Source organism: Dromaius novaehollandiae, chromosome 15 (genome assembly GCF_036370855.1).
Source record: "Dromaius novaehollandiae isolate bDroNov1 chromosome 15, bDroNov1.hap1, whole genome shotgun sequence".
Classification (NCBI taxonomy): Eukaryota; Metazoa; Chordata; class Aves; order Casuariiformes; family Dromaiidae; genus Dromaius; species Dromaius novaehollandiae.
Window position 1 is genome coordinate 10,549,409 of NC_088112.1, and position 13,198 is coordinate 10,562,606.

The following is a 13,198-nucleotide window of genomic DNA, read 5'->3' on the forward strand; positions in this document are numbered from 1 at the left end:
AAAACACAAATATTATCCTTTAATGGTGGCAAAAAAAATCACAAAGTTTTTACCACATTTGATAGAAAATTCTTGTGCTAACAAATCTTCTACAATGACAATAAGGCACATTAGCATTTAAAAACAACAATTGGTAGAGATTTAACACATGGAGATGCTGTAAAGGCAAGGTGAAGATATGCAGAGAATATATCCATAATTATGTTTTGATGGTAGGATATAACGAGAAGACTGACAAAACACAACTCTCACATCAGAAACTTTTGGTCAGTTCATGCAGCACTTGGTGAAGAGCTGATGGTTGAGCAATGCAGCTTTTCTCATTCTCTGCACAAGGGAAAGTCTGTGATAACAAATACAGTTGCGGCATGGAGAGAAACCAGAGTGAAATGGCTTCCCCAACACTCTGAATTCCTCCATTGAATTGCGGGAATTTTACACCTCATTGGATCCACTACAACATTTATACGTCACAGACAATCACAGTAAGAAAACAAGGCTGCCTTTTGAATATACTATACAAGATTTCCTAATTTCATTCAAATACACTGCTTTGCAAATGTGTTTGGTCAGCCTACCAATGCGATCTATTCCATTTCTGAGGTTCTGTTTGCTTAGACTGATTTTCCAAGCTTGAAAAGCCTACTCTAAGCAAAATTTGCCTTTTTATTTATTCTGCAAAATAGTATGTCACAAATAGTATCCCCTAATTATTCTGAATTTAAAATAGTTCAAAAATCATACCTCAGAACATAGCAAGATACCAGAGAAGATGTGACTCAAGAGGCTGATGAAGTCAAATCATGTGGTTCCCATGTGAAGTTTTAAGTGAAAGTGAAGCTTTCCCAAAGTGAAGCTTCACCTTTCTTTAGCCATGTTTCAGCTGCATTTCAGATACACATTACAATTTTCTTCCTAAAGTCAAAGATGAAACATTAAAAATTTGAACCCAAGTCCCATGAAATTTTTATTCTCCTGTCCTCCTGTGTACTCCTGAGATGATTTTGGAACCCAGCTAAGAATTAAGTGCTTGTAGAGCTGGATAGATCTGGAGTTCAAATACTTTTGGCAGTAAATTTACTCAATAGAGATTTGACTCACCATCAAACACTGTAATAGTTTGCATATTTACGCATTACAGAAACAGCAACACAGTTTATATCATCTGTAGGAAACAAAACAGAAAGGCACTAATCATACCATGTATTAAATATATATATATTTTAAATATTTGCCATATTACCTAACCAGAGGCCTCAGTTCTAGCACTGTAATGATCTTAAAAAATAAAGCAAGACTTAAAAATTAGTTCCACTTCAGGTGGAATTTGATTAGGATAGAAAAGATCAGGCAGTTTTTCACATAAGCAGCTGATCATATAAAGGCTTACAAACCGGATAATCAAGTGCAAGTAATTCTTAGGACTTAACAGGTTTATTCACAGCGCAAAGGCACACTGCCTTGTCTGCACTAAAGGCATTGCCCCTTTTAACTATGCCAGCATAGTAAAAGCACAAAACCCTTCTAGTGTGGACAGTTATATCAATATAAAAATCTTATAATGGTATCCTAGACTGAGATTCAGCAAAGCAAAATAAGCTATACAGATACAAAGCACCTTATATTGCATTAGCAGTAGATGGCTGCTATCTGCATCACAGCTTCATTAGCATAATTATGTTAGTAAAAAAATTAAAATAGAAATTTAGATCACCTCTGTCATTAAATCATCTTTCCAAACAGCGTGGGAGAAAAGAAAGAAAAAAAGAAAAACAAGAAAATATCCTGAAATGAACTATTTGCCTGAATAGTTTCACCCTCAGCCACTAGGATTTCTTCTTGCTCCAGTTTCTATGATCTTCTTCTAGACCAGTGCTTTCCTACTGGCCAGCCACGCCTCTAGGCTGAGGTGAGAGCACAGAGGGGTTGAGGCCCAATGCAGAGTCCAGGCGATCTCTGCGTCTGTGTGGCTCGGTGGAAGGCCAGCCTGGGTGTTTCTGCACTGTTTCTGAAATGAGGATCACCCTGAAAATGCACGGGTGACTCAGCTCCAATCTACTTAAAAACTCTTAGCACCAAAAGCACTGGTGCCCATGAAAGAGAGCTAAAGGTGTTGGGGAACAGGGATTTAGCACTGCCCTTGGGTGAAAGAGTTGAGGAACTGGACCCAAGAAGATGTGCAATATTGCTGGTTTTCTCAAGTAAGGTTTGGTCATGGAAAGCCTGGACCACACCATGGAAGCCCGCACAGCAATGGAGATCAATGATCCAATGCAGACACAAATTCACAGCTGATCTCAGCACGACGCTGTGGGAGGCTGAGGGTATCAACTGACATAAAAACCCCAGTGCCACAACCAGAACGCTCTCCTGCCTGCACCATCTTGGCTCTGCACTTCAGACCCATCAGCAGTGGATTCCAGTGACCTCTGGCACAAGCCAGCAGAAGCTAGCAGAGATGCAGGAATTGCTGGTTACTTTCTTGAGAGAGACAGAATCTTTCTGTTCATTGCTGTAGCCAGATGAGGAATGAATGCAGAAGTAATGGAAGCTCAGCTGTCCAGGATGGGAGAGCCAAGTGCAGAATTAGATTAAATTAGACAAAAATAAATAAGCATGAAAAGAGAAATCCCTTCTATACATAGCATGGAACACTGACTCATACAGCAGCACTGAACAGGAACTAGGTCCCCATGTTACTATTACACTCATTATGGAAAAAGGCACAGAGCTGTGTACACATAGTATCCTCGTAATAAAGACATCTTTGTATTACCTTATTTTTCCTGGAAGGCATTATTACTTGTCCATCTACACAAACCCTTGCATATTCACATACTTTGCTTAGGCTCCAGGGCTCCCTCTCACAGAAGGGGATATACACAGAGGTACTGCCCTGCCGGCTGCCCAGAACCTCAGAACCAAGAGTGGGGTTGATTTGGTTTTACATTCTTCGTTGAGAAGCTTTAGCTTTATGAAAAGATTTGGCACCAAAACTGAGTAGTAGGTCACAGGTAATAGCAATACATACAAAGGCAATGATTCTTCTATTTACAGTCAATCATACACAATGTCATTCATAGCAAAACACAGAAGCAAGTGTCGAAGTGGGTGAAGATGCATCTTGCAGTGTATTAGAGAATAATAAATGGAGCTGCAATGATTTACAAGGAAATCAGGATCGCTAAATTGCAGAAAACTAAGGTTTACAATGTCATTGTAAGCTGCCCCAAAAGTATGATGTACATCACTGCAATATATTTTCCTGTTTTACAAAGTGGACTGAAAATTGTTTCGGTCCACACACGTGGTCCACACACGTGAATCTTTTATTAATGCAATTGCCACATTAGGAGCAATTGAAGCTGCTATATATAGCAGCAATAAATGAAAAAAAGACTGACTGACATTTGGCAAGAGTATAGCTGAGACTGTGAGTATTAATTTCCATAATGTTGTGTTGTTATCATTAATGAATGTGCTAATGATCTCTTAATTCCTCATTTAGACTGATAATTGCTGGATTAGGACACTTGGGAATGGAGTCAATGGAGTTCAACCAGTTTATACAATCTGCCACTCTGGTCTGGAGTTCTGAAGGTTGCATTTGGGATTAACGTCACTGTTTTTGACAAATTAATATTCCCATATGCTTACAAAAATGATCATGGGGGTTTTATCTTCCTATAGATCACAAATTAAGCTTTCTGGTTGGCTAGAAGACAGCAGGTATGGCAGACTTCCCCTTTTGAAATCTGGTACTTGAGTGCCACTAGTTATTTAAAACTGTTCAAGGCGGAAGAGTCCTTTCTAGGACAGAAACAGGCACATCACAAAGGCACAACTGGACACATATACCTGCTGCATACATCATCATACATCAGCCAAAAAAAAAAATCTAAAATTCCTTTATAAAACAAATTCTTTAGGGCAACAATTTTCAATATGTGGTCCCTAGATTCCTAAATGTGAAATTGGATTACTTCTAAAGGGTCCATAAAACATATTCAAAAAAGTGTGCTTCCTGCCAGTAGGCTTAAATTTACTTAGATTCATACCCCCGATACAAAATTAGTACACGGCCTATAAGGAAGAAGGCTGAAAACCACTGTTTTAAGAGATTCCAATCATGTTAAGCTCTAATCTTTATTTAATGTCAAAGGACTATTCTACTGAATGCTCCAGCAAGTGGTATTTATTTCTGCTCCCTTCTAACTGGGGCTGTGTGCATTAATACAGAGCATAAGCTATGAACTCTGGACATTATATTAAATAGAAACATAAAAAGTTGGTCTTTTGATTGGCTGGCTGCTTTTGCTGTTGCATTTTAATCCGGCTTGTGTTTTGTTTTAAATGGAATTCAGAGGATAAATTGCCATTAGTGACTGTGCAAACAGCACAGTGGTCAAATAAAATGTGCTCTAGCTAAACATAAACCAATACTACATATCTTTTTAGCTGTAATCTGAATAATTCTTTGATATCCAATTTGTGACTGTTTTATAGTGCCTTTATGCAAATATCCAAGAGCTAAAAGCAAGCATCCTGCTGGCTGTGGAAAGCCTGTACCTCTTGGAAGTAACATTGTTAATTCTACCTTCATACCTTGGATTTGAAAAAATAAGGTTTGATAAATAATTACTATTTCTGCTTTCTCAGTTAGAATTCGGCTACACAAGCTCATAGGGCAAAGAATCTCCAACTGGGCAGTATGGAAAGAGTACTGGCAAGAGAAAAGTTTTGAGTGTAGAGGTGAAAGAATCACCCCAAGCATTTGTACTTTACTTCTATCCACCCCAGCTGATCTTCCTTAGAGGAAGTCTCCTGGTCCACCGGATCCGCTACTCACTCTTTCACTCCCTCTCAGCTGTCCACGACTGAGCTGTGACTGAGGGGCTGAGAACATCTGGCAAGGGGGTGAAAATGAGCAGCTGCCGCTTGGCAGGACCGTGTACAGTAACAAGGCACACTGCTTATTGTCTGTTTTATTTAACTTCCCAGCAGGATTTTCAGAGGAGGGCACTGCTTCTCACACTACGCTGCTCTCTTGAAAAATATTATAATGTTCAAGCTTTTATTAAAACGTAAATTCTAGTGATGCCTTTTGGTACTGCGAGCAAACCATGCTGAAAAGTGATTCCACCAGACCTTGGCACTGCCTGCTGCTGGATTCACAGGTGCAGGTGTCTGCCTTTCTCCCCTGCTGCCACCAGCAGGCCACAGGTGACCAGGCAGCCACAAGCCTTCCCGAAGCAGGCACCTGGGTACGTGCCGCCAAGGGTATGGCTGCTCTCTCTTGACATTGGCCCAGAGGCTCTGAATGGGAATTGAACACAAAGCAAATTGGGTGAGGACTTAAAACCTAACACCTAGTCTGCATTGACTCCCTATGCAGGCATTCTCAAACACATTAACTGCTTTTATATGGCTTAGGTTAATCCACTTCGGTAATACTAAACCAGTAATCACAATTAGTCAAACTGCATTAGCACAGAATTAAAAAGTTAGCACAGGAAGTTACTGCGAAAAGGAAAAAAAATCAGCAGTGGCTACTTTGGATTCATTTCCTTGTGCAAACATGCCTTCAGGCTGAGAAAGAAAAATATTTAGCTGGAAGCTAAATATGTGGAAGCTTCACTTTTCTCTGATATTTGGAGATCTGTCGTTTCCTCTTGCAAAGCTACAACATAATTCACATAATTCAGGAAGTCTCAGTTATCTTCTTAGCATTTGCTATAGCCACCCTCTCTGCCCCCCAGTATTTCTTCTGTTTGCTTCTATGATGCCCTAGAAAACATAGTAATTTCAAGCTAACATACAAAGATTGCCAAGTCCTGGGATTCATCTTTCTGCTATTTATTGCTCCTCTTGAGGTCCTAACTTCTAAAGTGAAACCATGCATGACCACTTCAGCTTTCATAGAAAGTAAGGAAAAGCTACTAGACCTAGCTCAAAAAAAACCCTCTCAAAATATACTTCTATTTAGAAAATGTTCAATGATTCATATTCCATTTTATGGCTTTCTGACACCTGACTGAAGATTTTTGAGCTATTAAGGATAACAATATTGTCTGCATACCACATCTTTTCAGTTTTAAAAGCTGTGAAGAACTGGTGAGTCAGACTGAAAATTTCTCTGGGAGAACCATCATCTTCCAAGTAGGTACTATTGGCAACATATAGCTAGTATTTAGTAAAAAATGTTAACCCTTCAATTCTGCCTTCATATTGTATGCTATTGCTATTAGAAAAGAGAACCATTTCCTAATCAGTGCTTGTACTTTAGCATGAAAAGCAGGCATTCTTCATTGTTCTGGATAATTTAAAAACAAGGCAGAAATTTTTATTTATACAAATATGGTGAAATAACTTTCAGCTGAAGAATCTTCTCCAGCTCTCTTTCTAATGCCTATATTTCTTGGCCTGTCCATCCCCACTACATAAAGATCATGACTAGGCATGTATAAAGGCTCTATGTTCAATGACATTTGTATTCAACAACACATGAAATCTGTGTGACATTGACGAATTTAGAGAGAGGCTGGATAGTCTATTAGGCCTTTTTCATTTTGGTGCCTATGCTTCTGTCTACCTGGCACATAAAACTGGCTGCAAGGGGCTGTCTTGTGCTGAAACTCATGAATTGGAGATTTTCCATATCTAACATCCGCAATTCTAAAGAGATCCTAGATATTAGGAAAACAAATGATTAACCATGAATCAGACTTCTAAATCACCTCTGAATACAAATCAGTCCAGATTATCCAAAGGAACTCAAGCTAAATAGGCAAACTTTCCTGGCATGTAAAGACCCGTGTAGAAATTAGATAACTATGCCCCCATGGATCTGGCTGCATTATACTGTCAAAAGACAATGACAAAGTATCTAGAGGTGATAGGCAGTTATAAGCTATTCTTTAACACTTGTTGCTCCATTTTTAGATTTTATTGATCTGTTCCAAAATCAGGGAGGCTATAAAATCACTAACTAATCACTCCAGAGCAAACAGTCCCTGTCAGTCATTCCTTAGACAATAGGAGGGTGTGATCATGTGGGAGCCTATCGCCAGAAACTAGGGACAAGAAATGAACTGCCACATATTATTCAATTAGCCAGGAAGGATGGAGAGCTTCAAAATCAAGTCCCTTGCAGAAAGACAGGGTTGTGATAAAGACGTCAATGCTGATGATCTAAACTCAGAGGGCAGCTGGGACATGGAAAGTTCAAGAGAGAAGAGAAACGAGATGAACATATGTATGTAAACTGTTAGGTTCACAGACAGGCCATGATCAAGTTAAGAATTGCCTTCATTTAGTACCACCTATTGAATCACTAGGCAGGCAAATTAAAGCATCAGAACACACTGGTAGTAACCAATGCATTAAAAACAACCCTGCCTCTTTTTATCTGTCTGAGTGCGTATATAATGCATATACAAACATATCAACCCACACCCATGGTGTGGGGGGACCCGTTCATGATTGCTATCATCCCACAACTAGTTTTTAGAAGCACAGCTCCTGTTGTGCTCCTGCACACCCAATGCAAAGTCCACAGCCTGGTGCACACTGTGGAAGAGAAGGTGGTCCTCCCCCTCTTTAAAGAATTCTCCCCGGATCAGGGAACTCCTCACAGAAGGGTTGCACTGGGCCAGTAGCACCTGGACATCTATCTCTCTGTAATCCTTGCAGACCTCTTTGAGCGTACGTATTCCAGCCGTGTCCAGGAACTGTATTGCACAACAGTCAATCACTATTGTGTGAAACTCCAGGGGTTCAGAGACAAGTTCCACCGAGATGCTGGTCGGTTTGCCGCCAGAATCCACCCCTTTCTCTCTAAGCATTCTCTTTGCTGCCTTTTTCTTTGCTGCCTTCACCCAGACCGGGTTAACTCCAGTTTGCTTGTACAGGGTGGATTTAAAGCATTCTTTGTTGATGTAGTAGAGGGGTGCTTCAAAACGGAACACCATGATGCCTGGCTTGGTTTGCAAGTTCTTATAAGCAGACAGGGATTCATATGTTTCAGACTCTGCCACCCAGCCAAGCAGCGGTGCCTCTGGTCTCTGAGTTCGAAAAATGACACAGAGCATAGAGAAGCAAACACCAACCAAAAGACCAATCTCAGTACTTATGAGTGCTGAGGATGCCATAGTAACTAGCCAGATCACTGTGTCCACTTTGCTCAAGTGCCACATTTTGGGCAGGTCCTTGAACTTCCGCAGGGCTCCTCTGAGGTTTACAATGGTTATGACAGCAAGGACACATTTCTGAAGGGAATAAAATAAAGGTGCAATCACAAGAAGGACTAATAGGATGACCAAAGCAGTCACCATGCCAGATAGCTGTGTCCTACAACCTGTGGACTCTTTAACAAGTGTCTTGGCAAGGGCTGCACTTGTTGTAAAGCAATGGAAGAAAGAGGGAAGTATGTTGCAGAAGCCAATGGCATACATCTCTTGATTGGCCTTCACAGTGTAACCGTGCTTCTTGGCAAACATCTCTGACAAGGAGACAGTGATGGCAAAGCCAATAATAGCTATGGGGAGAGCATCCAAAGCCACATGAGGAATCAGGTTCCAGTCTGGAGGGCGAGGAGGGAGAAACCCTGTTGGGATGTGTCCAGCAACACTTGAGCTGTAATTTTCTCTCAGCTTCCCAAAGTGAGATGCCAAAGTAGCTACCACAATCACAGCTAATTCAACTGGTATTGGAGCCTTGAGCCTGGATTTAAAGTGTTCATTAAGCTCTTTGGTTGGGATGAGAACAAGAAAGCATAAGAAGCTGGTGATGAGATCACAAATGTTGGTCTTATGTATGTTTCTGAAGATGTTTATCCATGTGGTTACAAGGGAGCCGATGCCACTGCTCCGTGGAATGTCTAGGCCCAGGAGATACTTGGCTTGTGAGGTCAGGATGGTAAAGGAGGCACCTGTGACAAATCCGCTGAGCAATGAATCGGAGAGGTACACTGAGACAAAGCCCACTTGAAAGAAACCCATGGCCACCTGAAAGGAATCAACCACACACAATGGATTACAACACAAATCTGTATTACAGATGTCATCATTGTGAGGCTCTGATGGAGGTGGGATTAAAAAAACCCACCGCATATGGCCTTGGAGGACAAGGAGTGGTCTGAGCACCGAAAAGCTCCAGCTTTCAGCTGCTCCTGGTGCATCAGACTTAAATTTATTTCTAATATGGAGCAGGCTTTTTTAGAGGTCTTCACACTCTGAATTAGTGTTTATAGTTTGCTCATTGGTTTAACTGTAAATAACAATTTCTAGTTCTCTTAACTGGCAAAAAAAGAAACCCAGGGAAAAAAGCTTTGAAATGTTGGTTAGTTTTGCCATTTCTCTCTCCAGTTGTCACAATCTCCATGAACCTTGCAGGGATCCAGAACCTGGGCTTTTGTCTGTCTGGCACTTGAGCTCACAGCCTGTGATAAAATAGCGCTCACAACAGTTCCCATTTGCACTGCATAAAGCTTGGTTTATCTGATTCAGAAAGTATATGTGCTACAAATTCTTGTGATGTGGATTATTTTATAAATAGATACATATTTTTAAAGTGCCATGCCATTAATTTTTATTATTTTGAATAGACAAATCTTTGATGCTCTTCCAAGGGAATGACTGGCTTTATGGATACCTACCCTCCAGATGCCTTTTCATACCTGGTAAATGTCCCTTCCTCTTCAACAACCTTCATGCTAAATGGAACACTCACTGCCTTACGACGGAGTATGCTAAAAACCCTTTAATTCCCTGAGCTGGCCAGCTGGGCTGTCTACACTGTCATCTGAAGACTTCAGGCCAAAACTTACAGCTATTAAACTTTAATTAGCGTCACTCTGACATATCCTATTAGGTAGTTAAGGCAAAACAAACAAAAAAGGTTAGAATCATTGCTGGAAACTTCCTAAGAACTTGCAAAACACAACTAAAGAGAAGGCAAGTTTAGGGCCTAGACTAACTAGACAGAGGCTCAGCTCCAAACCCTAGAAAAGGCTCCCACACAGCCTTGACCACTCAGTTAATTCAAATTTTTCTTGGCTGTAAAACAACATTAACAATAATACTCTTACCTAGTTAAGGTATAAGCAACCGGAGTGAGCAAGCTTGTTTTTTACTACTTCACTGTAAAGTTTCTGATACAGAGTTAATGCGATTTTGGTTGGGATTTCCAATTAAAAAAAATTGCGAGTGCATGAACATTTATTGGTTGGCAGCCAGAAAGACAGCAAGTCTATGCATCACATTCAGAGTGACTGAAGATGAAATAATCTGACTTCTTCATTTAAAAAACTTAGTTTTACTTGCAAGGAGTATTAAGTGCAATTCACAACTCCAAAATTCTGTACATCCTACAGTGATGAAACACAACCTCCATTCTAGGTAAGGAGTTGCAGAATATAACTGAAATTACTCAACACTAACTTGCAGTACAAGACAAAGTCCTAGGCTGTGTCTAAAAACAGTGTTTTAGAGTATCACAGGTATGTTTCCTTCTCCTCTCCTCTTCAATCTGAATAGATATCAGTACGGATGTCACTGTAGAAACGAACGAATGTGAACTGCTGAACTGAACTATCACAGCCTGCCGTACTGTTAAAATTAAATCCCTCCTGGTTAATGCATGACACTCTAAAAACATAGATGCCTACTTTAATTTCAGCAAATAAGCAGTAAATTTTGGGAGTAAACACAGAAGGACTGGTAAAATATTATTTAATAATAAATTCAATATGGTAATAATGAACAGTTTTATTTCAAAGGTATTTTATTATCTCAGTAGTATCCTTTTCAAACAATGGCTTTGTTCTGGCTTTGAGTGGGCAACAGCCAAGCTTTACAAGTGCAGTGTAAGAATGCCAAATAAAAGGAAATTGGAGGTAATATTACAGTTCAGATTATTTTCTGATAAAAGAAAAGCCAAATCACCAAAGTCAGGAATTGAAAGCTGACACACTACATTTTGCGTAAATCCAATTCACTCCTTATATAAGCCAATTAAAAAAAAAAAGTTTTGGGACAGAGTTAGGAAGATATATTATGGAAGCAGCAAGTGTTGTCTGGCAATGCTCCGTAAGCACAATGCTATTAAAAGTTGCGCCACCCTCCTGTATGCATGTCTTGCAGGTTTGAGTAAATACCTATGACTAAGACCATATAAGTAGAGGAGAAAGAAGAGTTTCTTACACCGAAGTAACTGGAGTCCTCCTGTCCTCCATGTGTCCATTCCCCTGGGATGCAGATTAAGGACATGTGCAACCCCAGCAGACTGTTCATGGACAATCAGCTGAAGAATTAAAACTATTTCCACAGAATACCTGTTTGCCCACCTCCTCTTACCTGATAAATTCCAGCTATGAAGGTCATGGTGGCTCCCACAGTAATTGCATAGCAGCTTTTATCACAGAATGGCTGACGTGATGTCTGATTCACAAGGGAAATGGTGGTGTTTACGTATGTTACTGTATCTGCATGGACACTAAGAGCAGCTGGCTCTAAGTCATAGCCAGCTCTCTGTACCTCACGGTCCACCACTTGTCCCACCATCAGACAAAGCACACCAAAGATGCCAACTGAGATGTGGCGGGAGGTTCCAAATATGAAATAAATAATGCTTGCAAAAAAGGATGTATAAAGGCCATAAATAGGCTCCTGCCCAGCCAGGAGAGAATATGCAATTGACTGTGGGACTAACAAGATCCCCACAATCAGACCAGACATTATGTCTCCCAGTAGGTACTCTCTCAGTTTGTACTTAGGAAGCCACTGCAAGACAGGAAGGAGACTGAAAACACAGTCTTTAACTTTGGCTGGAGTGCAGCTGCAAGTTTTCTTTGCTTGCTTAACCACCAGAGCCTTCATGTTCCTCTTCTTCTCTTGAGGTTCCAAAAACATTCTGTGATGAAAGCTGTGTTTAGCATCATCTTCTTCTGGCACTTCAGACACCGAATGGATGTTGTTGAATTCTATCACTGCTGCCATCTTGAAGACTCCCTTCCAAAACAAAGAGGGAACATTTTCACTAAATCATAAATGAATGTGCTATTTCAGACTTTTTTAATGGATTAAATTCAGTATTATGAAAAGTAAGGGCTAAAAGAGTTATATAAGCACAGAGAAAGCAATTTACAGGCAAACGTGGAAAGAGCCTCCCTATTACAATACAGTTAAGCAAGAAATCACCTGCTCTAGCACAGGGGAGCTCATATGGTGTAGAATAAACCTGCTGCTGGTAATGTAGTGAAATGGAAAAGAATGTAAGAGCAACATCTCCCAGAGAGCCTTCCTTGATAAAATCACTGACTATTTTCAGTCTGTTCTACCATACAAAAATAGGCACAGGGTTTATTGTAGTCCAACAGTAACTTCAGTTGCTGAAAACTGACTACAATTAGTATATTTCTAGCATTGTACAGCTTGGTCTAAATCTTATTTATATATTCTTTCAAATGCAGTGGTTATACCTGCCAAATACTGTAAAAATTTCTTTGTTACCTAAGAAGCTGCAATCTTTATACAAAGGCCTTATTTCTACTAATGATATGATGCAGGAACACTCTTCGTACTTTTTAGAAGTCAGATTTCAAGTAAATAATGTCCAGCCTAAAAAAATACAAACAAGTGGAAGGCACATTAATGGGGATTATGTAAGGTAGGCAGCATATTTCTGCCAGAACATGTGCTCTAGTATAGGTTGTCTGCATGCAGGAAAACAAAGTGATTATATCAAAGCACATTCAATAACAGGAATATATTGCCTGAATGTCAAAGAGCAAAGGCTTGATGAGACAAGCCCTAATAAGACCTGAAGATTTCAACAGCAATTGGGAGCATTCATATAGCATTTTCAGTTTCCAGAAAACATCCAGGATATTTCAGAAAATTCACTTTCAGACATATTGCCTATTAATAGTCAGCCAGAAAGGCATTTGCCTGCTGCTGCAGTAGAGTCAACATCAGAGATATCAGCCAAACCCCAAAGAGCCTAAGTCCTAGGTTCTTCTTTTGAACATTGCCTTTGCATTCATTGAGCACTAATAGCAACGCAGTATTTATCTAGTAATTACACCTTCTCTGGCGCAGTGCAAACATCAACCAAATTAATACTCTACGCAATGTCTACTACCGAATTAATTGCCAAATCTGTATTTGAGCTAGCCATGCTGAGAATGCCGCTAAAGCCT

At 40.1% G+C, this 13,198-nt stretch overlaps 1 protein-coding gene across 3 annotated transcripts in view; it reads right to left on the minus strand.

The window, feature by feature from the left end:
- The window catches only part of SLC26A2 (solute carrier family 26 member 2), an 18,260-nt gene continuing 5,062 nt past the window's right edge, over window positions 1-13,198 (minus strand). For 2 of the 3 annotated variants that reach the window (XM_064520877.1, XM_064520876.1), the window contains exons 2-3: window positions 11,355-12,008; window positions 1-9,005 (exon numbers count right to left, since the gene is read on the minus strand). In XM_064520877.1, the coding sequence (XP_064376947.1) occupies window positions 7,500-9,005; window positions 11,355-11,996 (2,148 nt within the window). In that variant the 5' untranslated portion in view covers window positions 11,997-12,008 and the 3' untranslated portion in view covers window positions 1-7,499. The remainder of the gene's footprint in view (window positions 9,006-11,354; window positions 12,009-13,198) is intronic. The other variant, XM_064520875.1, reaches the window with a different exon arrangement.